At 39.4% G+C, this 25727-nt stretch overlaps 1 protein-coding gene across 2 annotated transcripts; it reads right to left on the bottom strand.

Annotated features, from left to right (window-relative positions):
- Positions 1-1959: 1959 nt before the first annotated feature.
- Positions 1960-24543, bottom strand: stk11 (serine/threonine kinase 11). Of its 2 annotated transcripts, none has more exons than XM_073917189.1 (11): positions 24385-24543; positions 19217-19756; positions 15362-15445; positions 15040-15129; positions 14358-14490; positions 13916-14052; positions 13248-13375; positions 11250-11307; positions 9275-9471; positions 7840-8077; positions 1960-2334 (listed from the first exon to the last, which is right to left on the bottom strand). In XM_073917189.1, the coding sequence occupies exons 2-10, from the start codon at positions 19501-19503 to the stop codon at positions 7875-7877; spliced, it is 1317 nt and encodes a 438-aa protein (XP_073773290.1). In that variant the 5' UTR covers positions 19504-19756; positions 24385-24543; the 3' UTR covers positions 1960-2334; positions 7840-7874.
- Positions 24544-25727: the final 1184 nt, after the last annotated feature.

Raw genomic sequence — 25727 nt, 5'->3', positions numbered from 1 at the left:
TGTGCATTTATACTTCTGCTGCTGTCTCTGTTGGTCTGCATTAACACTTATGAAACGCTAGTTGGCAGTGAGGTGTAAATGTTTCTCCGTGTCGAGTTTCTTCTCTGCTGTTTTGTTTGTTCTGAACACTTCCGGGATGTACAAGTGACTCAAACTCGCTCATTTTGAGGCAGGAACCGGCGGACGTGCAACAACTTTAACTATGAGGTAACCACAAAACAAAACTCTCCATCTGGTGCTCCTTCACGGGACTCCACACTTGTAAACAATCGCTCGGCTCTCGGTCCCGCACACACTCGTCAGCGCTACTAAGCCAACCAATCACAGATAAGATTTGTCACCAAAAGGTGACAAAATTTGAGGCCAAATTAAGAATCTAAATCAGCCCAGAGTGGATGAAAACGACCCAACAGCACACAAGGGGTAACAGTATTTCAGCAGTAAAAATGGCTTTAGTTTCTGTGGACATACTGCAGTTTGTGTTGTTGTGCTGGAGGTCAGAGGTCAGCTCAGCTCCGCCTCTTCCTCTCACTGTTGAATGAATGGACTGATGGAGGAATGCAGTTTCCTGAAAACACTGACGAGGGATCAGCTCCTGCAGGAGAAAACACTCAAACAGCACTGAAATACATCTTGTAGAGACAGACAGACAGACAGACATATATGTAGACAGAGAGACAGACAGACAGACATGTAGACAGACAGATCAACAGACAGAGACATATATGTAGACAGAGAGACAGATAGACATAAGTAGACAGACAGATAGACAGACAGACACATATGTAGACAGACAGGCAGATAGACAGATATGTAGACAGATAAATATAGATGCATTTGGTGAATGTAAACAGCAGTGTTATTAACAGGTATAGATCTTAGATGAGTTGATCAGTTTTGTCTTTGGTTCTGACTAATCTTCTGTATCTGCATTCATATATTACTGTAAACGAGAGATCTGTGACTGTCAGCGCATGTACACACACACACACACACACTCTCCAATGGTTCTGACAGAAATGATCATTGAGGTTTAATAAACGTGGGCTGTTGTGGAGCGATCATGAATGAGATTATAAATCCAGAGGAATTATATCCAGAGCTCTCTGACTGCAGGAGATCAGCATCCATCTCTCTCTCTCTCTCCACATAGCTTCAATTACACACACTTTTATATGTTAATATAAAAAAAGGGTAAACACAGTATCAGCATGGTAACATGAACCACACGTTCACATTGATTGAAGAGAAGTCGCTGAGCAGATATATTGTGGGTTTAGAGGAGCAGATCACCTCTGTGTGTGTCAACGACAGACTCTGAAGACATTATGAGCAGTAGATTTAATTCAGTCAAATAAGCAGACGCTCATCTGTGATTAACAAAGAGACGATTGATCAACTCCACTGTAGGAGCTGAACTATGAGGCTGGAGTTATGAAGACACTGTGATTGAGTTAGTGTGATGTAACAGCTGACAGTTTACCAGCTCGTCCAATCAGCTTCCAGAGTCTACGCGCACACGCATACACACACACACAATCTCACACACACACACACACACACAATCTCACACACACACACACACACAATCTCACACACACACACACACACAATCTCACACACACACACACACACAATCTCACACACACACACACACACAATCTCACACACACACACACACACACACACACACACACACACACAATCTCACACACACACACACACACACACACACACACACACACACACACACACACACACACACACACACACACACACACACACACACACACACACACACACACACACACACACACACACACACACACACACACACACTTATGAACTCATGAGCGCTCAGTGTAAAACCCAGTGTCAGGTGTGTGTGTGTGTGTGTGTGTGTGAGTGTGTGTGTGTTTGTGTGTGTGTGTGTGTGTGAATAAAGCACTGGAGCTCAGCTTCAGTTGGGATGTGTTTTATATAAATAATACTTAAAAAATATTTATTGGGGAAAACAAACCAAATGGGGGAAAATGAACCAAACGTCCGTCTGTCCGTCCGTCGCCTCCAAACGCGTGTCAGCATGCAGCGCTTCATCATCATCATCATCATCTCTGTACACAAGCATCTTCAGGCGTTACTGTAAATTAAAGACGCTCTAGAACTAAACTTAAAGTCAGGCGTGAGAAACCGCGTGGAGGATCCTCGCCACAGAGGAGGATTGTGGGAAACGTCCTGGCACTGAGAGTTCATCATCATCATCATCATCATCATCATGGCTGAATGTGCGTCGGGAACAGCGTTCAGGATGGACTTCTGGGAAACAACATAAACCTGCGGAGCAGAGAAGAAGGAGGAGATCAGCACTCCTGCAGCCTGTTTAATGTGCAGCTATCCTGCAGACACGAGTCCTGGCAGAGCTTTAGGGCCTTCTCACACTACGCCACATGCAGTCAAATATTTCGTCAAACAGTCCTTAGGGATGCGGTGACACGCAGTCAGATATTTCACTGAACAGATCCGCCACTTTTGGCGCTCATAAACAATCATAAAGCTCTCGTGCTGCAGGAATGAGGAGGTCTGCTGAAGGTGCAGCTGTGGTGCAGTGAGGGGTTTGCGTCTTTAATAATCTAAGTTTGCGTTCACTGAACAGTAAGAATGATTAATAAATCTACATGAAACAGTCCCTTAAAGTCTCGTCTCGCTTTCAGTTTCGGGCTTTGGCGCATTTTGCACTCAGACTACAATCGTACCGCACCAAAGCCCAAGTGAACCGCACTCAGGCACACCTCTTCCAACCGGGCCAGGGCCGGCCAAGTGAACCGCACTCAGGCACACCTCTTCCAACCGGGCCAGGGCCGGCCAAGTGAACCGTGCTTGAGCCCGATTCAGCGCACTCACACTTCTCAAACGATCCGGGAAATGGGTCTGGGCACGGTACAGATGGCATAGTGTGAGTACGCCCTAAGACAGACCCCCTAGAGCAGAGGTGGGCAAACTACGGCCCGCAGACCATATGCACGAAGAGATCACATCTGAAGAGATCACAAACTCATTACTGAAGACACACAGTCTAACACACACTCACCCGCGCGCGCGCGCGCACACACACACACACACACACACACACACACACACACACACACACACACACACACACACACACACACACACACACACACACACACACACACACACACACACACACACACACATATATATATATACACATATACACACTCATATCTGAGTCTGGTTCTCTCAAGGTTTTTTTTCTTCACTCCCATCAGGTGAAGTTTTTTTTCCCTCTCCGCTGTCGCCACTGCCTCGCATGGTTCAGGATTGGTAGAGCTACGCATCGTTGAATTTGCTCTTCAGTGTTTGAACTCTCAGTAATGATTAAATCACACTGAACAGAGCTAAACTGAACTGAACTGAACTTAAACACTAAAACCTGAACCACACTGTTCCAGTTACTATGACCATTTATGTGAAGCTGCTTTGACACAATCTACATTGTAAAAGCGCTATACAAATAAAGCTGAATTGAATTGAATTGAATCATATCCACACACAATTTTACACAAACACGCACACAAACACAGTTTCTCACAATCTCAGAAGCACACCCACTCATGTAAACACACACAAACAATCATACACACACACACACACAATTTCACACAAACACACACTCAAACACACACCCACTAACCCTCTGGGTGGCTCTGGGGTCTATAAAGTTTGCCCACCACTGCCCTAGTTTTTCACGATACCGCGATCGCTGAATCAAACGCAAAATCAACAAAAAGTCGCAGATTTATGCGATCCTGCAAAATTCTTAATTAAACGCAAAATAATCACAAAAGTTTAAATGATCGCATAAAACATCCAATTCTAAACTACATCATCACATTATATTTATTTCAGTTTGCAATGAAATGTTTGACATGACTTATAGATGTGATGTATTGGAGTGTCTCTCGAAAAATGACGTTTCACCAGCGCCCTCACAACAATCGTTACATTACATGGAGAGGGGGTCTGCACAGTAAGCAGATGCGGATGAAGCGCGGGTGATGTACATGTGCCTTGGGATGGATGGATGGATGGATAGATATAGATAGACAGACTTTTTTTTTTTTTTGCAAAATTGTCCGCAAATTCTGGGAATTACCGCCACAAAATCAGTCATTTTATCACAAAAAAATAAAAAATAAAAAATGCATATGCATCTGTAGCCCCGCCCTCTTCTGAAAAAGAGCACAATCTCATTTGCATTTAAAGCGACAGTCACCAAAACGCCACAGTTAGGATCAAAGCCTGAAAGGGTCAGTTCCAGAGCTGGAGAACATGATCTGTGTGCTATTCACAGCTCAAACACACACACGCTCTAGAGACAGCAGGTTTTTTTAGAATAATATCTTATTTACAGTAGCATAAGTAGTAGTAAATAAACAGTAGCATAAGAGGCGATCAATCAGCTGCTCATCACTACAAACATCTGCCTCTGATTCATTCTGCTACACAATATGATCTGATGCCTGCGCTCTTGCAGCTCCTGCATGCTGTGAAATAACAGTGTGAACAGGTTTCCATCCAAACACAGCCAGTAGAGCTGAAGATCAAAGAGCTCCAGTCTGCTAAATATAGATAAGCACAGAGAGAGGGAGAGAGATGATGATGATGATGATGATGATGGAACAAGGGAGACTGAGTCATCATCACATTCACTGCAGCATCACACCAGCAACACACACACACATATAGAAGAATGAAAATCAAAGAAATAAAACACACAAGCTACACTAATTTGTAGGAGTCTGTGGGAGAGAATGCAGAATGAACACACACACACACACGTATGCATGGACGCGCACACACAAGCACCAGGATCACACTGATTTTAGAGCAAAGAGCACAGAGTTCAGATCAAACCAAAGCCAACAGCATTTAATGAAAGGTGATTTCAGGCTTTTATTTCAGAATGAAGATCTGCTTTTCTTTTGATGCTCAACAGAAGCTGGTTGAAGCAACATTTATGTCCATATTGGACTACGGTGATGTTCTCTGTATGCATGCTTCATCTCAGAATCTGGATGCACTGGATACTGTTTATCTTGGCGCACTAAGATTTATAACTCATTTTAAATCTCTTAAGCCTGGTTTATACTTCTGCGTCAGGTGACCGGTGTAACCCACGGCGCATGCAACGCGTGTAGCTGTGCATTTATACTTCTGCTGCTGTCTCTGTCGGTCTGCATTAACACTTCTGAAACACTAGTTGGCAGTGAGGTGTAAATGTTCCTCTGTGTTGAGTTTCTTCTCTGCTGTTTTGCTTTTCCTGAACTCTTCCGGGATGTACAAGTGACTCAAACTCGCTCATGTTGAGGCAGGAACCGGCGGACGTGCAACAACTTTAACTATGAGGTAAACACAAAACAAAACTTTCCATCCGGAGCTCCTTCACGGGACTCCACACTTGTAAACAATCACTCGCGCCATTCATGCGGCTCTCGGTCCCGCCCAGACTCGTCAGCTCTACCAAGCTGACCAATCACAGAGCTTATGCTATGCGTCGTTGGGACGTGTAGTTACATTTTTTTGAGAGGTGCACATCAGTGACGCCGACGGCCACGGCGAAGGGCTATGCGTCAGCGCCGTAGCATACGCTGGCGTTTGACGCAGAAGTATAAATCAGCCTTTACTCATCATCGTGTGCTGCATATTAGGGGAGGTTGGTTCGCTTAGTCCATTCGTAGGCTCAAGCATTGGCATATAATTATTTACAAATCTGGGTTTACCCCATCTTACCTACAGAACTACATTTGTAAAAGCCTGTCCTTAAAGGTGCAGTCGGTGTTAGTCTTCAGAAGCATGTGTTCTTGTGTTGTTTGAAAGTCTCTTCACATTCCATTAGTACTGATTACAGTTAATGATCTAAATGTGTTTATATGTGTTTTTAGATTTTGGGTAAGGCATAAAATTAAAAAACGTTCATCTAATTAAATAGAGTCGGGCTGACATCTCTCATAATTCCGATAAGTAGCTCAAACTGTGTCAACAAATGCAGATTTGAACAACTGCGCAGCGGTTTGTACGCAGCTCTGCCGACCGCTGTTTGTGCATAGACGTGTGGCGCGTTCACAAGAGAGAGAGGGAGGGAGAGAGAGAGAGTACACGCGCGCTCGATCAGCAAAAACATGCTAAATCAAAACTTATAAAAAACCTGAATCAATATTGGCGTTCCCTTTGCACGCTGGAGAAAGGATGACACCATGTCTGAAGGGTTTCTCTTAGACAGGTCATGTTCTGTTTTAAAACTGATTTAGCTTCCCGCAAAGCTGATGTAGCGTTAGATGTTGTTGTAACAAATGGGTTACATCTGCACAGAAGTGTTGTTCAGCCACTAAAATCTTCCGGAGAAAGATTGATAAGACTATTTTCAGTTTCATAAAGGACCTTTTACAGCATTGATAATGTTGATTTTAATCAGTTTAACAACAAAACAAAAGTAAATAGCGCTATTCCGCCTAGTCTCTCCCTATATTGTTTACCATGCAACTCTGAATATTCACTCTGAAATGGCATGTCATTTTGTTAGTAATGAGTGTAATTCCTGCACGCCGCCTGATAAGCACTAGTCGCTTTTAACACATAAGAGAGGGTTCTTGCTGTCATCTTTAAGGTGCGCGTGCTCATGTTTCAGGAGGCGTGGCTCTGGACAGCAGGGGAGGGACTGTGATTCAGAGATTTATGCTAAGCTGTTAGCATTGTGGAAGATCACCTACTGCACCTTTAACTACATAACTGCATACTGTCGCTCACAGGATTTTTATTTACTGTCGGTTCCTAAAGTGCGGACTGACATGGGGAAAAGGCGTTTAAACTGCCGTCTTTCATCTGAGAAATATCACTGAGTTATGATGTATGGTATCCATCTCAGATGCAGAAAAGCTAGTCTATGCTCTTATGAGCTCTAGGCTGGATTACTGTAATGCTCTGTTTGCTGGCTGCCCAGCATCCTCTATTAACAAACTTCAGCTAGTGCAAAATGCAGCAGCCAGAGTTCTGACCAGGTCTAGAAATATGATCATATCAGCCCAATGTTCTCCTCCTCACACTGGCTGCCTGTTAAGTTTCGTATTGAATTTAAAATATTACTTCTCACCTATAAAGCTTTAAATAATCGAGCTCATGTTTATCTAACTAACCGTCTGTCTCGCTATAATCCAACTCGCTCTTTAAGATCTCAAACTCAGGGCTTCTGTAGTACCTAGAATAGCAGAGTCCACTAAAGGAGGTCGAGCCTTCTCATTTATGGCTCCTAAACTCTGGAATAGCCTTCCTGATGATGTCCGAGGCTCAGAGACACTCTCGCAGTTCAACACTAGATTAAAGTCCTATCTGTTTAGTAAAGCACTCAGTGCATCACAAAGCGGTGTGATACATGAATGTGCTCCATGCATCTTGTTTGTACACACTATAGACAGCCTGTCTGGCAGCAACAACCATGCCACGTTCAAAGTCTCTTAAACCCCCCTTCTCCCCCATTCTGATGCTCGCTCTGAACTGCAGCAGATCCTCTTGACCATGTCTGCATGCCTAAATGCAGTGAGCTGCTGCCATGTGATTGGCTGATTACAGATTTGAGTCAATAAGCAGTTGGACCCTGTACCTAATAAAGTGGCCGGTGAGTGTAATTTACAGTGAAATATTTCACTATTTCTAGAGTATTTGAGACTGAATAAATGCAGACCTGCTGAACAGAAGAACAATGTAATAAACACAACTGTGTGTGTTGACCTGCACAGGGACAGCGCAGGTGTGTGTGTGTACCTGTACAGAGGTGTTGGTGCAGGTGAGCGGGTGTGTCACTGCTGTTTGCAGGTGGAGAGTTTGCGGATCTTGCTGGCGGCTGAGAGCCCCTTGCGGGACGGGTTGGAGGAGGAGCTGGAGCGACGCTCACATTTGGGCTTCAGCGCTGCAGACTCCGTCCCGTTCACACACACCGCTTTGGCCACAGCACAGGTGCGTTCAGGAGCACACTCCTCCTCCTCATCCTCAGCTACCTGACCTGCACACACAGCAGCACAGCATTAGTGACACATATACACACATCCTTCCAGACACACACACCTTTTCACATATATAGAAGTGTGTGCAAAAATACATGTGTAAGTGTGTATGTGTGTGAGAGTGCATGTACGTGTGTGTGTGTGTGTGTTTAGTTTATGTTAGTGAGAGTGCAAGTGTATGTGAGAGTGCATGTATATGTGACCGAGTGTGTGAGTTTATGTGCGTGTTCACACCCAGTACAGTGAAATCCTAAAAGTCCTGAGTTTGTCAATGAGTGTGTTTGTGAGTGCATGTGTGTGTTCTGACCCAGTATGGGGAAGTCCTGAGTGTGTATGTTTGTGAGTATGTGTGTGTGTGTGTGAGTGTGTATTTGTGTGCGTGTGTGTTCTGACCCGGCAAAGTGAAGTACTGAGTGTTTTTGTTCAGACCCGGTACAGTGAAATTCTGAGTGTGAGTCTGAGTGTTTGTATGTGTGTGTGTGTGTGTGTGTTTTGACCCGGTATAGCAAAGTCCTGAGTTTGTCAATAAGTGTGTGTGTGTGTGCATATGTGTGTGTGTGTGTGCATGTGTGTGTGTGTTCTGACCTGGTACATTGAAGTCCTGAGTGTGTATGTGTGTGTTCTGACCCAGTATGGGGAAGTCCTGAGTGTGTGTGTGTGTGTTCAGACCTGTACAGTAAAGTCCTGAGTATGTCAATGAGTGTGTGTGTGTGTGTGTGTGTGTGTGTGTGCGCGCGCGTGTTCTGACCTGGTACAGTGAAGTCCTGAGTGTGTGTGTTTGTGTGTTCTGACCCGATACAGTGAAATCCTGAGTGTATATATATATATATATATATATATATGTGTGTGTGTGTGTGTGTGTGTGTGTGTGTGTATTCAGATCCGGTACAGTAAAGTCCTGAGTATGTCAATGAGTTTGTGTGTTCTGACCCAGTACAGTGAAGTCCTGAGTGTGCATGTGTATATGTGTGTGTATGTGTGTGTGTGTGTGTGTGTTCTGACCCGTTACAGTGAAGTCCTGAGTGTAAATGTATGTGTATGTGTGTGTGTGTGTGTGTGTGTGTGTGTGTGTGTGTGTGTGTGTGTGTGTATGTGTGTGTGTACGTGTGTGTGTGTGTGTTCTGACCCGTTACAGTGAAGTCCTGAGTGTATATGTATGTGTATGTATGTGTGTGTGTGTGTGTGTGTGTTCTGACCCGGTACAGTGAAGTCCTGAGTGTATATGATGTCATCTTCTCCATCAAACAGCTCCTCCTCGTCCTCCTCGTCCCCGTAGCCGTGCAGGTCCTCCAGGTACGGCACTACAGTCATGCTCCGCCAGCGGTCCCGTGTCTCTGCGCTGGGCGGGATGGGCACTGGACGCTCCGACGCCGCGTGTTTCTTGCGCACCCAGCTAAAACACACACATTACTCTATCATTCGTGTTTTAATGTTGTATGCGCATGTGTTTGCATGTGTGTGTGTGTGTGTGATGATGGTCTTGGTGGTGGCTGGGAACTCTTTAATATCACTGGTGGGACAGGTGTTTATGACACCAGTGCCTCATGACAATCATGTTTAGGACAGATTTAGGACAGGTTTTGTTGTCTTGGAAACATTAATTTCCTTTCATTAACGAGGTCATCTTTGCATTTAAAATGACATAACTGAGCGAATGACACTTCATAGCAGCTGTCATAAGCATGCATAAAGCCTCATTCACATTCCTGTCATATTATGATTATAAAGATTAACAGTCTCAAGCTGCGTTCACACCAGACGCGGAACGCGTGTCAAGTGCGAGTAATTTACATGTTAAGTCAATGCAAACGCGTGAATAGACATCCTGCGGCGCGATACATGCGAATGGCGTGGCGCGAATGACGCAAATTACGTGAATGGCGCGGGGCGAATTGAGCGTTTTGTGCCTTTGACGTGCTTAACGAGCGTTTTGCGCGAATCTCTTGAGTTCGAAAATCTGAACTTCAGCATACATTCGCGCCGCGTTAACCAATCAGAAGCTTGCTCTTGTGGGGGCGTGATTGTGACATATTGCCTGTTGTCGGTGTTCTGAGGGAAATCCTCCAGCCTTCACCGACAACAGTTCATCAAACTGGGCTGGGCTCAGTCGGAAGCACCGCTGAAAGCCTCCATCATCCAGGTTCAGTTTCTGGAGGAGTTTATGAGCTCACAGAGCTGGATGCACCTCTGAAAGCATGTAGTGGACTCAGACACGACCCTAAACGTATCAATGCTGTTTTTCAGTCTTCATAAAGCACTTAAACACTGTTATTTTCTCAGTAAAATCCATGTTAGCCATTTAGCAACGAAGCTACAGTCTTCGGGCAGACAGAAGCCCTGCCCATTAGCGAACCCGCTTCTGTTCTGAAGTGAATTTGACACGCGAATAAAGCGAGTAAACTCAAATATTCACGCGGCTATTTACGCGCGCGTTCCGCGTCTGGTGTTAACACAGCATTATGAGCACCATGTCAACTAAAGTGTTTCCCCTTTTTTAATATGTAATAATCCCCTGCTTCTAAAATTCAGCGCGTCTAATGCGGCGTTTACACCAGGCACGGAAGAAGCATCAAGCGTGAGTGATTTACATGTTAAGTTAATGCAAAGACACGAATAAACGTCCTGAGGCGCAAATGATGTGGCGAAAGATGTGGAAAATCTGAACTTTAGCTGACATTCGTTCCACGTTAACCAATCAGGAGCTTGCTCTTGTAGGGGAGTGATAATGACGCAGTGCATGTTGTTGGTGTCCTGGGGGAAAATCCTCCGGCTGACACTGGACAACAACTCATCTTACTGGGCTGGGCTCAGTCTGAGGCACTGCTGAAAGCCTCCATCATGCAGGTTCAGCTTCTGGGGGAGTTGATGAACTCTCAGAGCTGTTGCACCACTGAAAGGATCTAGTGCACTCAGACACGACACCAAGCGAACCTACGCTGTTTTTCAGCCTTCCTAAAGCAAAGCACAGCTAATGTCTTGATAAAACCCATGTTAGCCATTTAGCAATAAAGCTAAAATCATCGGGTATTTGACGAGCGAATGAAGAGAGTAAACTCAAAATTACATGCGTCTATTTACGATTCATTTGCACGCTCCACGTCTGGTGTGAACTCAGCATGAGAGCTGTCAGTGTGTATTCTCGTCTGTGGTTACGCTGTTTAATGGACTCACTTGTGCTGTCTGATGCGCTGTATTGAAAACCTCTTTACAGGATCATATTCCAGCATTCCTGCAAACACAAACACAGGCCATGTTCATGCACACATGCTTAAAATCGGCAGAAATTCATAATTAGAACAATAATAATGCATTAGATGAGCATTGCGCTTCTCTATAACCCAAAAGTGCAACAGCAGGACAAAACCCTTCACTTTTTATTGATGTGGAGATGCTGCATTTCTGATAGATTACATGATTACATATTATAAATATATAGATATTACATTTAAGGATTTAAACATTAATTTTAAAGGACAATTAACTGGCAGAGCAGTTATTCAGAATATGCTTTGTTCACTATGAAATATAAAAATCAAAGAAAGTCAAGCTATAATAATAAAAACAACAACAACATTAATAATAATACCAACAATAATATGAATAATAACAACAACATTAATAATAATAATAATGACAACAGTAATAATATGAATAACAACAACAATATTAATGATAATAATAATATTAATAATAATAATAATAATAATAAAAACAACAACATAAATAAATAATATTAATAATAATAACAACATTAATAATAATAAAACAACAACATAAATAATAATAATAATAACAACAATAATATAAACAACGACACCAACATTAATAACAAAAACAACATAAATAAATAAATAATATGAATAATAATAACAACAATAATAATATGAATAACAACAACAACAATATTAATAATAATAATAATAAGAAGAAGAAGAATAAGAATAGCAACAACAACAACAATATTAATAATAGTAATAGCTAAAATCTAATCATTAAGTCAGAAAAATTGCTCTTAGTCTTCAATTTTTGTATAAAAATATAGTTATTTTAGCATTTATTTCACCATTTCATTTAAAATCCCACAATTTACTTACAATTTAATGTGATGTTTATTAAGTAAAACATTAATTTCTTTAAAAAGGAAAATAACTAAATGTTTATCATCTGACTGCTCAAACCATTCTTTACATTTGCATAATTATTTATTAAATTGACTCATTAAAATGCAATATTAAGAAATGACTGATCAACAATAATGGAAAAGCATGAGAATAAACATTAATGTTGAACACTTGCGCCACCTGGAGGACAATAATAGGAACTACAATTACATGAAGCACATTTAAAGGGGCAGTTCACGCAAAAATAAAACCCGCTCACTATTTACACACATTAAAGTGTTTCGTCTGTTCAACACAAAACAAGATATTCTGAAAAATGCTGGAAAAGAGCAACCATCGTCTTCCATAGGAACAAATAAATGCAGTTTTTCTTATGGAAGCATATTAGTGGTACAATTTATTTTTTATTAAAACGTAATATGTAAAACGGCAATATGTAAATGGAAATGCATTTACATATTTAAATTAACATTTTCCAAAACGTGCCAAAGTCGGGTGCAAAATTTTTTTAAATTAGTTTATAATAATAATAATAATAATGATGACTTTTATACAATACCAACAATACAATTCACTTTATATAATAATAAAAATAATAATACAATTAATTTAGTAATATAATAATAATAGCAATAGAAGATACTTTTAAAAACAACCACCACCACAGTAATAATATAATTTACATTTGCAGTTTACAACCTGTAAACCCTTTTAACGTGTAAAATCACCTACTAATTGTAATGATTTAAAAGGTGTCAAAATTAAATTGAAAATGAAATACCCGGATTGAATTAAAGCATGTAAAACTGACGCAAAATGATCATTTCAATGTTATTTACGCTCATTCAAGACGATTAAAGCAAAATTCAATGTTCATTTAAAATGCATTCAGAGCCAAAGGAAGAGCAGAAAGGCTATGATTATATTGTCCAGCATGCGTCACTATAGGTTCCTTTGTGTTCAGCAGAGGAAACTCAGGAAATATTGTCAGAAGGTAGATGTGTGTGTGAACTGCCCCTTAAAGAGAGAGTAAATGTGGTATATTTACCCCTCAGCAGGTCTGAGAGCAGCGGGCCGCACTCCTCCGGGATGCTGTAATCTCCTTTCCCAATGTTTTCAAATAGCTTATAGATGTTGTCTCCCTCAAACGGGTACAGGCTCGTGGTGATGTTGTATCTGTGAGCGGACACACTTTAATTATTTATTTATTTACATATCTGTGAAAACTAGTGCAAAGATAAATCGCATCCAAAATAAAAGTTGACATAATATATGTGTGTATTTTATATAGATATTTATCATGTATATGTGACTGATAGAAGAAAAATCTTACATAATAAATAAACATATCAATACATTTTTATTTAAAACAAACATTTGCAAACCACAAATAATCAGCGCTTCTGAAAAAAATGGGCGGTCCTAACAGTGCGACTCCGCCCAGCGCGTCTGAAAAATAAGCAGTCTACTCTAGCTTCTCTAACAATCTTCTACAGGGTAAAGGTGTTCCAGCAACCATGATCCATTATCTGAAACTGCTTTGACACAATCTACATTGTAAAAGTGCTGTACAAATAAAGATCAACTGCATTGATCTGAACACTGTGCTGAATCTGATCTGAATTCTGTGCTGAATCTGATCTGAACGCTGTGCTGAATCTGATCTGAATTCTGTGCTGAATCTGATCTGAACTCTGTGTTGAATGTTGAACTCACAGTGTGACTCCAGCAGACCAGATGTCCACCTTAAACCCTGAAAACGTGTCCAGACCGTTGGCGATCTCTGGTGGCTGAAACGCTGGAGAGCCCTGACTCGTCCGACACGTGTCGTCCTTCGCAAATGGGTGCAGCGCCTAGAGGTCAGAGGTCAACACACACACACATAAACAAAATTGCACACACATACACAAAAACATACACACAAGAAGGCGCACAAACACACACACACACGCACGCACACACGCACACAAACAAACACACACACACACACACACACACACACACACACACACACACACGAACACAACCAAACACACACAAATACAATACAAGCACACACAGGCAAACACACACACACCCGCACAAACACAGAAACACATGGACACACAGAATCAGTCAGTCAGTGAGTGTGAGAACAACCACTGACACAGACACTGACCTCTGCCACCCCCAGATCAGAGATCTTGAGCGCTCCGTCTGTGGTGAGCAGCAGATTCCCAGGTTTAATGTCTTTGTGGACGATTCCCTGGCTGTGCAAATACTCCAGACCATCCAGGAGCTGACAGAAGTACCTGAGAGAGACACAACCATACATACATACACACAGACACACAGACACACAGACACACACACACACACACACACACACACACACACACACACACAGAGGACCAGACAGGTCAGTTCACGGTGTGTGAAGCTGAAATTAATGACACTTGAACAAAAATATATTGCTGAGGACTAAACTATTTCCCCCTCGGCTGTGTGTGTGTGTGTGTGTGTGTGTGTGTACGTGTTTTTGTGACATATCAAGACACAAATCTGCATTATGGCACGGGTATGACACAGGTATTACAAAAAGCAGGTGAAATATGGGACATTTTTGACGTCCTGATTTCTCAAAATGCTTCTAAATCCTACAGGATGAGTTTAATCAGAGAGTAAAGCTGTACACAGTCTCCTGTGATGGTTGGGTTTAGGGGTGGGGTGGGGGCAATACAATATACGGTTTGGACAGTATAAAATGAATGGAAACCTATGTAATGTCCCCACTTTTCACAAAAACAAACATTGTGTGTGTGAGTGTGTGTGTGTGTGTGTGTGTGTGTGTGTCGTCCCACCCGTGAGCTTGAAATACTGGAAACCTCTTCTCTGGAACACTGTCCAGCATCTCCTGCATTCCACACACACAATACTCCATCACCATATACGTGAGGCAGCAGTCAAGGAGAACACACAGCAGATCTCACACACACACACACACACACACACACATGCAATCAGACACACAACAGCACCAGGGTCATCTCCATGAAAACCTAACTACATGTGTTCAAGTTTAAAATATTCATAAAAATTAAATGATATAATGAATACGCAGCACAGAGGCTGAACACTGTGTGTGTGTGTGTGTGTGTGTGTGTGTGCGTGTGTAAAGGATATATTTTCTGCTTCTCCTCGTTGTACAGCACGTCCACCAGCTGAATGACGTTTTTGTGCTGTAGTCGTCTGAGCAGCTGAATCTCCCTGCAGGACAAATGACAGAACACACACACACACATCACAGATCTATCACACTTACACACACAGCTCTGAACACTTATGCATCACAAACACACACAGCTGAACACTGATGCAGCTCTCTTTCACATACACACCTGATGTATCTCACACACACACACAGCTGAACACTGAAGCATCCTGCATCTCTTTCACACACACGGTTCTAGAAGATCTGCTCTATTTAAAGCTCAGCCCGCGGGCTCAGTGCACATTACTTTAATTAATGTAACTGCTCAGTGTGATTAAACAGCAAGAGGATCAGAATCAGATCAGATTTCAGAAGGAAACACTGGCCTTTTGCTTATAATACTATATATGATTACAACAGAACAACAAAACAATGTATAACATATGCTGCTGCCAAAACACCAATCTGAATATTCCTAAAATCTCTAAAATGTTTTAATAATGAATGATTAGTCATGGTGTTTTGAAGTGCCCATGCTCATCATCACCATACTCAGTCTAAATGATCCTGAAGAAAATAAACATTAGTGCAAGGACAGAATCAGCCCCTGCACTTCCATGTTAAATCATTTTTAATTGTTTGGTATTTTGAAATACTCACAATATCAATATTGCACATGTTCATTATCACCATATAACAAATTACTGAATAATGGCATATGTCTAATATCGGCAGGCGTCTAAATCATGCAGATACAAACTGTAGCACAAGAATCAGCTCCTACTTGGCCTTGTTCTGAATGTTAAATAGTTTTGAACTGTTTGGTACTTTAAAGTGTCCATCATATCAATAATATGCATGCTTATTATCATCATATATCAAATTATTGAATATCGTTAGGTGTTTAAATAATCCTGCAGAAAAACCAACACCAGTGCAAGTAATAAAACAGGTGCTACTTCTTGACGTTGGCCTTTTTTAAAGAAGGAAATAATCAATGTTAAATAATTTCTAATTGTTTGGTATTTTGAACACCAATACCCACAATATCAATATTATGCATGCTCATCATCACCATATATGTATCGGTATATGTCTAATATCAGACCGTCTCTAAATAACCCAACATTAGTGCAAGTAATAAATCAGCTTTTTTGACGTAACATAATTTTGAACTGGTTAATAATTTGTTGGTATTTTGATGTGCCCATGATATTAATATTATGCATGTTCAACTTTTACCATATACTGAATTTCTTAATATCAGTATATGTCTAGTATCAGCAGGTGTATATATAATTCTGCAGAAAAATAAACTTCAAATATTTTGAATTGTTTGGCATTTTGAATATATTAATATCCACAATATTAATACATTACGCATGTTTATTATCCCCATATTTTAAATACTGGCAAATGTCTAGTATCTGCATGTGTCGAAATAAACCAGCAGAAAAAATCAATTCTTCACAGAATGTTGAAGTCTTCACAGCAACACTGACACATTCAAATGGCGTTAAACGGGTCACATACTGTATTTTTATAGGTATAATTTACCAAGAAATGTCATTTCTGTCTTTATGTAATGATGTATTCGCAGCATATATTGAATAACAGCAAATATTGAATATCGTTATACATTTAATATCGGCATATACTGAATAACAGCAAATTTTGAATATCGGCATATATTGAACATCAGCATATATTAAATATCACCATAAATTTAATATCGGCATATATTGAATAACCGCAAATATTGAATATCGTCATAGATTTAATATCGGCATATATTGAATAACAACAAATATTGAATATCGTCATACATTTAATATCGGCATATATTGAATAACAACAAATATTGAATATCGCCATACATTTAATATCGGAATATTGAATATCGGCATATATTGAATATCGGCATATATTGAATATCGGCATATATTGAATATCGCCATATATTGAATATCGGCATATATTGAATAACCGCAAATATTGAATATCGTCATACATTTAATATCGGCATATATTGAATAACAGCAAATATTGAATATCGGCATATATTGAACATCAGCATATATTAAATATCACCCTAAATTTAATATCGGCATATATTGAATAACCGCAAATATTGAATATCGTTATACATTTAATATCGGCATATACTGAATAACAGCAAATATTGAATATCGGCATATATTGAACATCAGCATATATTAAATATCACCATAAATTTTATATCGGCATATATTGAATAACCGCAAATATTAAATATCGTCATAGATTTAACATCGCCATATATTGAATAACAACAAATATTGAATACGTCATACATTTAATATCGGCATATATTGAATAACAACAAATATTGAATATCGGCATATATTGAATATCGCCATACATTTAATATCGGAATATTGAATAACAGCAAATATTGAATATCGGCATATATTGAATATCGGCATATATTGAATATCGGCATATATTGAATAACCGCAAATATTGAATATCGTCATACATTTAATATCGGCATATATTGAATAACAGCAAATATTGAATATCGGCATATATTGAACATCAGCATATATTAAATATCACCATAAATTTAATATCGGCATATATTGAATAACCGCAAATATTGAATATCGTCATACATTTAATATCGGCATATATTGAATAACAACAAATATTGAATATCGGCATATATTGAATATCGCCATACATTTAATATCGGAATATTGAATAACAGCAAATATTGAATATCGACATATATTGAATATCGGCATAAATTTAATATCGGCATATATTGAATAACCGCAAATATTGAATATCGTCATACATTTAATATCGGCATATATTGAGTAACAACAAATATTGAATATCGGCATATATTGAATATCGCCATACATTTAATATCGGAATATTGAATAACAGCAAATATTGAATATCGACATATATTGAATATCGGCATAAATTTAATATCGGCATATATTGAATAACCGCAAATATTGAATATCGTCATACATTTAATATCGGCATATATTGAATAACAACAAATATTGAATATCGGCATATATTGAATATCGCCATACATTTAATATCGGAATATTGAATAACAGCAAATATTGAATATCGACATATATTGAATATCGGCATATATTGAATATCGCCATATATTGAATATCACCATAAATTTAATATCGGCATATATTGAATAACCACAAATATTGAATATCGTCATACATTTAATATCGGCATATATTGAATAACAGCAAATATTGAATATCGGCATATATTGAACATCAGCATATATTAAATATCACCATAAATTTTATATCGGCATATATTGAATAACCGCAAATATTGAATATCGTCATACATTTAATATCGGCATATATTGAATAACAACAAATATTGAATATCGTCATACATTTAATATCGGCATATATTGAATAACAACAAATATTGAATATCGGCATATATTGAAAATATCGCCATACATTTAATATCGGAATATTGAATAACAGCAAATATTGAATATCGGGATGTGTTGAATATCGCCATATATTGAATATCGCCATACATTTAATATCGGCATATATTGAATAACAGGAAATATTGAATATCGACATATATTGAATATCGGCATATATTGAATAACAGGAAATATTGAATATCGACATATATTGAATATCGGCATATATTGAATATCGGCATATATTGAATATCACCATATACTGAATGTCGCAATGTACTGAATACCGACATGCATCTAAATAATCCTTCAGCATAATAAACATTAGCACTAATAAAGCATCAGCTCCTACTTCTTGACGTTAGCCTCTCCATTAGGGATTCTCCGCAGCTTCTTCTTCTTGAGGATCTTGACGGCTCTTCTGCAGAGCGTCTCCGAGTCCAGCATCTCCTTCACCTTTCCATAAGACCCCTCGCCCAGCAGATCCCCCATCAGGTATTTCCCGATCAGCTTGGCACGCTTGCGGCGCGGCTGGTAAATGACCTCAGTGGAGTCGATGCGGTGGATGAAGGTGTCCATCCCCATCAGCTCGTTCTCCGTCAGGTAATCCAGATGCTGGAGATCCGCGCCCACGCTCATCTTTATTATAAACGTATTAATCGATGATGATGATCAGAATAGCATAATAGCCGATAAACGCCTGTTAAAGCGCAGCATCGCGGCTCACGTGCACAGAAATCAAAAATAAAGTCAAAAATGTTTTGTGATGATATGCAGCTGGTGTTGGATTAGCCCACGCTGGGGACTACTGGAGATCCGGACATCTCTGCAGAAGCACACACATTCACTTCAGCGTTACGGGAACTGCATCCATGTGCGAGACGTAAAATACCTGCAGGAGGAATAAGAGGCAAGATTAATCACAGAAATCTGCTTATGTGCTGCAACAACAGGCCTCAGTCTCACTCACACAAATCCACCTCTGCATTCCTCACGCTCAGTGCTGTTCTGCACTTTAGAAAGTTCAATGTTTCAGCATGCATCTCCTGTTCTACATGTGGATTGTTTTCCGCAGTTTATCTCTTTTGTGACGTGTCGCAATTCCGTTTGTATGCTTAGAATTCATTCCTTCATTCATTAATTTTCCTTCAGCTTAGTCCCTAAAAGGCGCAAGCCGGTCTAAGATTCTGACGGTATGATAACCTTGGGTAAATACATCACAGTTTTATGATATCCCGGTATTGTAATTACAGCTCTAAAACTAAAACTTCCCCCGTTCATTGAACATGGTATATATTTTTTAACATTTTAAATATTCTGAAAATAAATGTCAGGCTAAATCGTTTAAATAAAGTCATGGACTTCTGCTGTCTTAATAACACAACTTTATCTGCAATTGAAAAGGCATCTTTGGATATCTTTCCTTTCTTTGGTTGTAAAGTAAAGCCTAGTTCACACTACAGGATTTTAAACATCAGCAGATCGCTGTGCTGTTCACACTACATGACTTGACTTTGTGTCTTTTAATCTCTGTGGTGTTCACACTACGCAACACTCCGTGAACGATCCACAAGAGGGGGGTCACACACTACATGATCTGACAACATCTCATTCCCCATCAGCTCATTCAAGCTACCAAACCACAGCCAATGAAAATTTGAGGGAGGAGTCGTCAGAAAAAGCTGAACACTATTGGCTGCTTGTGTGCTGATGACATCACTGACAGCGTTTCAAGCTTTGGAGAAAGCATTTAAAAACATCGTCAAATCAGCTGATTTATCAGCGCATTAATCACTCATCTGCAGGTTCCAGTGGAGAGATACACAGAGAGTTTTTAATTTTTGTAATTTTATAACTCTTTGAAATAAAACTAACATATTTATAACACCCTGCCGCTTTCTAACTATCAGTGTATTTCTTTCTGACATTGTCATTTTTTTATTACAAAACAGTAAAGAACTGAGCATTTCTGCCTTAATTTACCATATTGGTCAGAATGACTGCATGCATGTCTGATACTTTTCGCTATGACTTTAAATATGTGTGCATTTCCTTGCCTGGCAACTTCCTGCTAACATAAACAAAACTTTCTGATGGCAAAAACATCAATTTACTGCAGATATCTTTCAAAACAGCATATTCTGTGCTGTGAAATAGCTCCTGTTTGAAAGTGAAAATGAAAGCCAAGACCTTTAAGTGTTTTAGTATCTTAGCTACATATTTATAGGCTGTATTACCAAAACATATTATATTTTTAGGGTAATGGTGTCATTAAATATGATGGCAGACATTCAAAGCTTAATTTTAATATCTCAATAATAGCTCTGAATGTAAATATGTTGTGACAGTATGGCGTTTTATATGAGAACGGTCAGAATGAGCAGTATGGTAATTCTAATAGTTACAGAATTCTAGTTCCACTGTTAATATATCCTCCTCTCATGTCTGTGCTAACGCAGAATGAAGCGAGTGCACCGATGCCCATTCTGACCAATCACAGATGTTTCTGCTGAGCTCCTGAACACACAGGCATTCTGCTCATGCTGATCTGCTCTCTCATTGGCTGCAGCTCGTCACTACATCTAACCACACGTGGGGTTGAGTCGGCCGACTGCTCTGGAATATTCAGCATGCTGAATGTTGGATTTCCGTCTGCGAGGTGTCGGCGAGGTGTCGGCGACGCGTCAGCGAGCCTCGTTGATGCGTTGTTCAGTAGTTCACACATAAAGAGCGGCGAGCGCCGAGCACCCGCAGATTTCTTCCCGATCACAGCCCGATCTGTCGGCGAGCTCGTTAACTTCCAAATCGGGCTCAAATCAGGCTTAAAATCCTCTAGTGTGAACTAGGCTTAAGCCGCTGCACTGTTCAGCTCTTCAGCATGCTGGATGTTGGTTTAAAAGAGATTTGTGTTTTAGATGCTTACTGAATCATATACTGACCAGTAACTTGTGGTGTGGATGCTACTTTTCTACTGTTGCCCTAAAAAAACTCAATAAAAGTCATGAAAAACAAAACCTACAAATACCTTAGGACTGATATAACACAATGTTTTAGCGGCTTTATACCTTGAATTTTTAAAACCGCGGTAAACCTTAAAACCGGTTATTGTCCCATGCCTAGTCCCTAATTAATTAGGACTCGCCACAGCAGAATGAACCGCCAACTATTCCAGCACATGTTTTACACAGCAGATCCACGCCAACCTGGAGAGACCATGCAAACTCCACACAGAAACACCAACTGACCCAGCCGGGCTTGCTGTGTGGCCACAGTGCTAACCACTGAGCCACCGTGTCACCCATATATATATATATATATATATATATATATATATATATATATATATATATATATATATATATATATATATATATATATATATATATATATATATATATATATTTTTTTTTTTTTTTTTTTTTTCTTGCTTTGTAGTTGTTTTGCTTTCTTTAGAATAGGCAGCTTTAAAAGGAACAGCAAGCAAGACTGACCCCCACAGATACATTGACAGCCTTCATGAATGAAATGCACACTTTTCCACCATCTGGCAACCCGGAGTGCTGAAATATAACTTGTAAAACTGGCTGTGGGGCAGAGTTACAGAGAAAGCAAAGACAGATATTCTGACACTGAAAGCACATTCTCAAAGCAGAAGAACTGACTGCTGAATTATTTCTCTGAAAAACATGCTCATTTAGCATGTTTCTTAAATATCTGCAAACATACTATGGTATTTCTATGCTTTAGAAGAGTCAAACACATACAGTTGAATTCAGAATTATTCGCCCCCTTTTTATTTTTTACCTAATTTCTGTTTAACAGAGAGCAGATTTTTTTCAGCACATTTCTAATCATAATAGTGTTAATAACTCATCTCTAATAACTGATTTATTTTCTCTTTGTCATGATGACAGTAAATAATATTAGACTAGATATTCTTCAAGACACTTCTATACAGCTTAAAGTGACATGTAAAGGCTTCACTAGGGTAATTAGGGTAAAGTTAGGGTAATTAGGCAAGTCATTGTATAATGACGGTTTGTTCGAAACAAAATAAATAGCTTAAAGGGGCTAATAATATTGACCTTAAAATGTTTTTAAAAAAATTAAAAACTGCTTTTATTCTAGCCGAAATAAAACAAATCACACTTTCTCCAGAAGAACAAATATTATCAGACATACTGTGAACATTTCCTCAATCTGTTCAACATAATTTGTGAAATATTTCCATTTCCAAATCCAAGGTTGGCCGAATAATTCTAGCTTCAACTGTACAGCATTTTGAATATGTTTTTGGCTTGTCACAGTGTGGATTGCACTTTTATTTGTTGTATTTACTTATTTTGTTCTTGTGCAAACAAATTAAATTTAAATTACCAGTAAAAAACCCCAGTACTGGGAAACACCCAGACCCACTCATTCACACACACAAAAACTCATACACTACGGCCAATTTAGTTGATCAGTTCCCCTATAGCGCATGTGTTTGGACTGTGGGGGAAACCAGAGCAAACCCACTCCAACACATGGAGAACATGCAAACTCCACACAGAAACACCAACTGACCCAGCCGAGACTCCAGCAGTCACACATTGCTTGTATAACATATTTGCATAAGCTTTTCATTGAGATATAAAATTGTTGATTGAGATTGAAAATAATGATCAAAATTACATTTGTATTTTGCATGAGCTCTTCATAAGTTCCAGCATTTAAATATACTGGGGGAAAGTTAGTTTCACACTTCTGGACTTTCTCCTTAATAATATAATCTCAGAAAAGTTTTCTTTGCAAATCCTAAAAAAGGACAATCACATTTTCAGCTGATGAAAAACAAGATTGCTGACAGTCAGTTAAATAGTGCTAATGTTGATTTGAGGTCATAATTATGTCTGATTTCAGACCCAATATTCAAAGCATCATGGTAAACAATATAGGGAGCGTGTCACAACTAGTCACTGAACAAACGTGCTAATATTAAACAAACTTTAGTTCCATTTTAAATATTACAGCTCCTTTATTCTTTATTTTAGTTCTCTTCAATGTTTTAATACGATCTAGACTGAGATATAGAAGCGACACAGGAATGAAGATCAGTCTAATGAGTCTGGATATCAATAAAAGACTGCAAAAGAGGATTTTACAATCTCACACACACACACTAACACAAACTACACACAAGAAAATAGAACACACACTGAGAGAAAACACAACACAACGACACACACAGAATACACAAACACAGATCTCTATCAAACGGTCGAGAACTGAGGAGAACCGGAGATCAGATGAGCTGATTGATTAATTGATTGATTATTGATCTGATCACCTGACCATCAACTGCGGATCATCGATCAGCCGCGATGTGTGTGCGTATGTATACATGTAGATATGCGTGTGTGTTTGTGTGTATGAGTGTTTGTGTCGATGGAAGGAAAGTGTTTGTCGGCGGCGGTTAGCGGCGGCTAATGCACACATACACACACACACGGACACAGACAGAGACACGCGCACACACACTGACCTGACGCTGGCCTCCTCCGCTCGGCTCACTGACGGACACACAGTCGTTCTTCTCCTTCTTTTTCGCTCTTTATTCCTCTGTTTTCTCGCTTCTGTTCTTCACAGCTGCTGCTGCTTCAAGGCTGCCGCCATCTTGTTTACCTCCCTCCCCTCGCTGCAGTACGCATGCGCACATCCGTGAACGCGCTCGAGGCCTCCAGACGGAAACGCGCGCAGGAAAGTTCCAACTTGAAGATGATCATATCCATTCATTTATTTATTTTCTTTTCGGCTTAGTCCCTTTATAAGTCTGGCGTCGCCACTGTGGAATGAACCACCAACTCATCCAGAATATGTTTAACGTAGCGGATGCCCTTCCAGCTGCAACCCAGTACTGGGAATATGACCATAATCAAAAATATCCAAATATGTTTATCAAAGATTATTATTATGTGTGGTGTGCTGGAGCACATCAGAGGGGATTTACGGCGAATCTAAATGGCATTCTTATATAATTCTTGGTAATTTACACCTTTATTATGGATTTATTGTCTATTATCTGGTTATTGTCAGGCTAAATACTTGCATACGAGGAATAAATATTAAATATATTACATGTTATTATTATTATTATTATATTATTATTATATAAAAGTGGCAAATACAGTAAGAGTGAATTTTGTAATTCTTACACTTTTTAAATATTTTAATAAATAATCTGTATTTGTGCTGTATTAAATAATCTGTACAGGCTGTATAAATTGCAATATTCTTGTTAGCACACTAACGAGTATTTGTTAATGCAGTATTTTAAATGGCAAAATGAGTTGAGTTGATGTTTATTTATTGATTTATTTGTAGAAATGTTATAGTTTTAAATATATAGCTGAAAGCAGAAGTTTACATACACTGTATAAAAGGGCAAATGACCATTTAAAAAAAGTCAGATGTTAATGTGACTAAACTTTTTCTCTTTTAGGTAAGTGAGGATGATCACATGTGTTTCTGTTCTGCTTGATAGCAGAATAATTAGAGATATATGTTGAGGAATTGTTCTAACTCTTGTTGAAAGTCAAGTTTACACACAATCAGATTATTCTGCCTCTGGAAAAGCTCAGATGATGATGTCAGGGTTTTGGAAGTTTCTGATTGGCTAATTGACAACATTTGAGTTAATGTGAGGCACAACTGTAGAATAGTGTTGAAGGAAAAGCTCAAACACACTGCTTCCTTCTGTGACAACATGAGAAAATCAACAAGCCACAATCAACAACAAAGCCAGATTTCCATTAGCTGAATGACACTGGGAACAGACTAATGTGTGGAGACATGTCCTGTGCTCTGATGGAGCTAAGATTGAA

Source organism: Danio rerio, chromosome 2 (assembly GCF_049306965.1).
Source record: "Danio rerio strain Tuebingen ecotype United States chromosome 2, GRCz12tu, whole genome shotgun sequence".
In the NCBI taxonomy this organism is placed as follows: Eukaryota; Metazoa; Chordata; class Actinopteri; order Cypriniformes; family Danionidae; genus Danio; species Danio rerio.
Note: the sequence above shows the minus strand (reverse complement) of the source record. Positions and strands in the feature narration are given on the sequence as shown.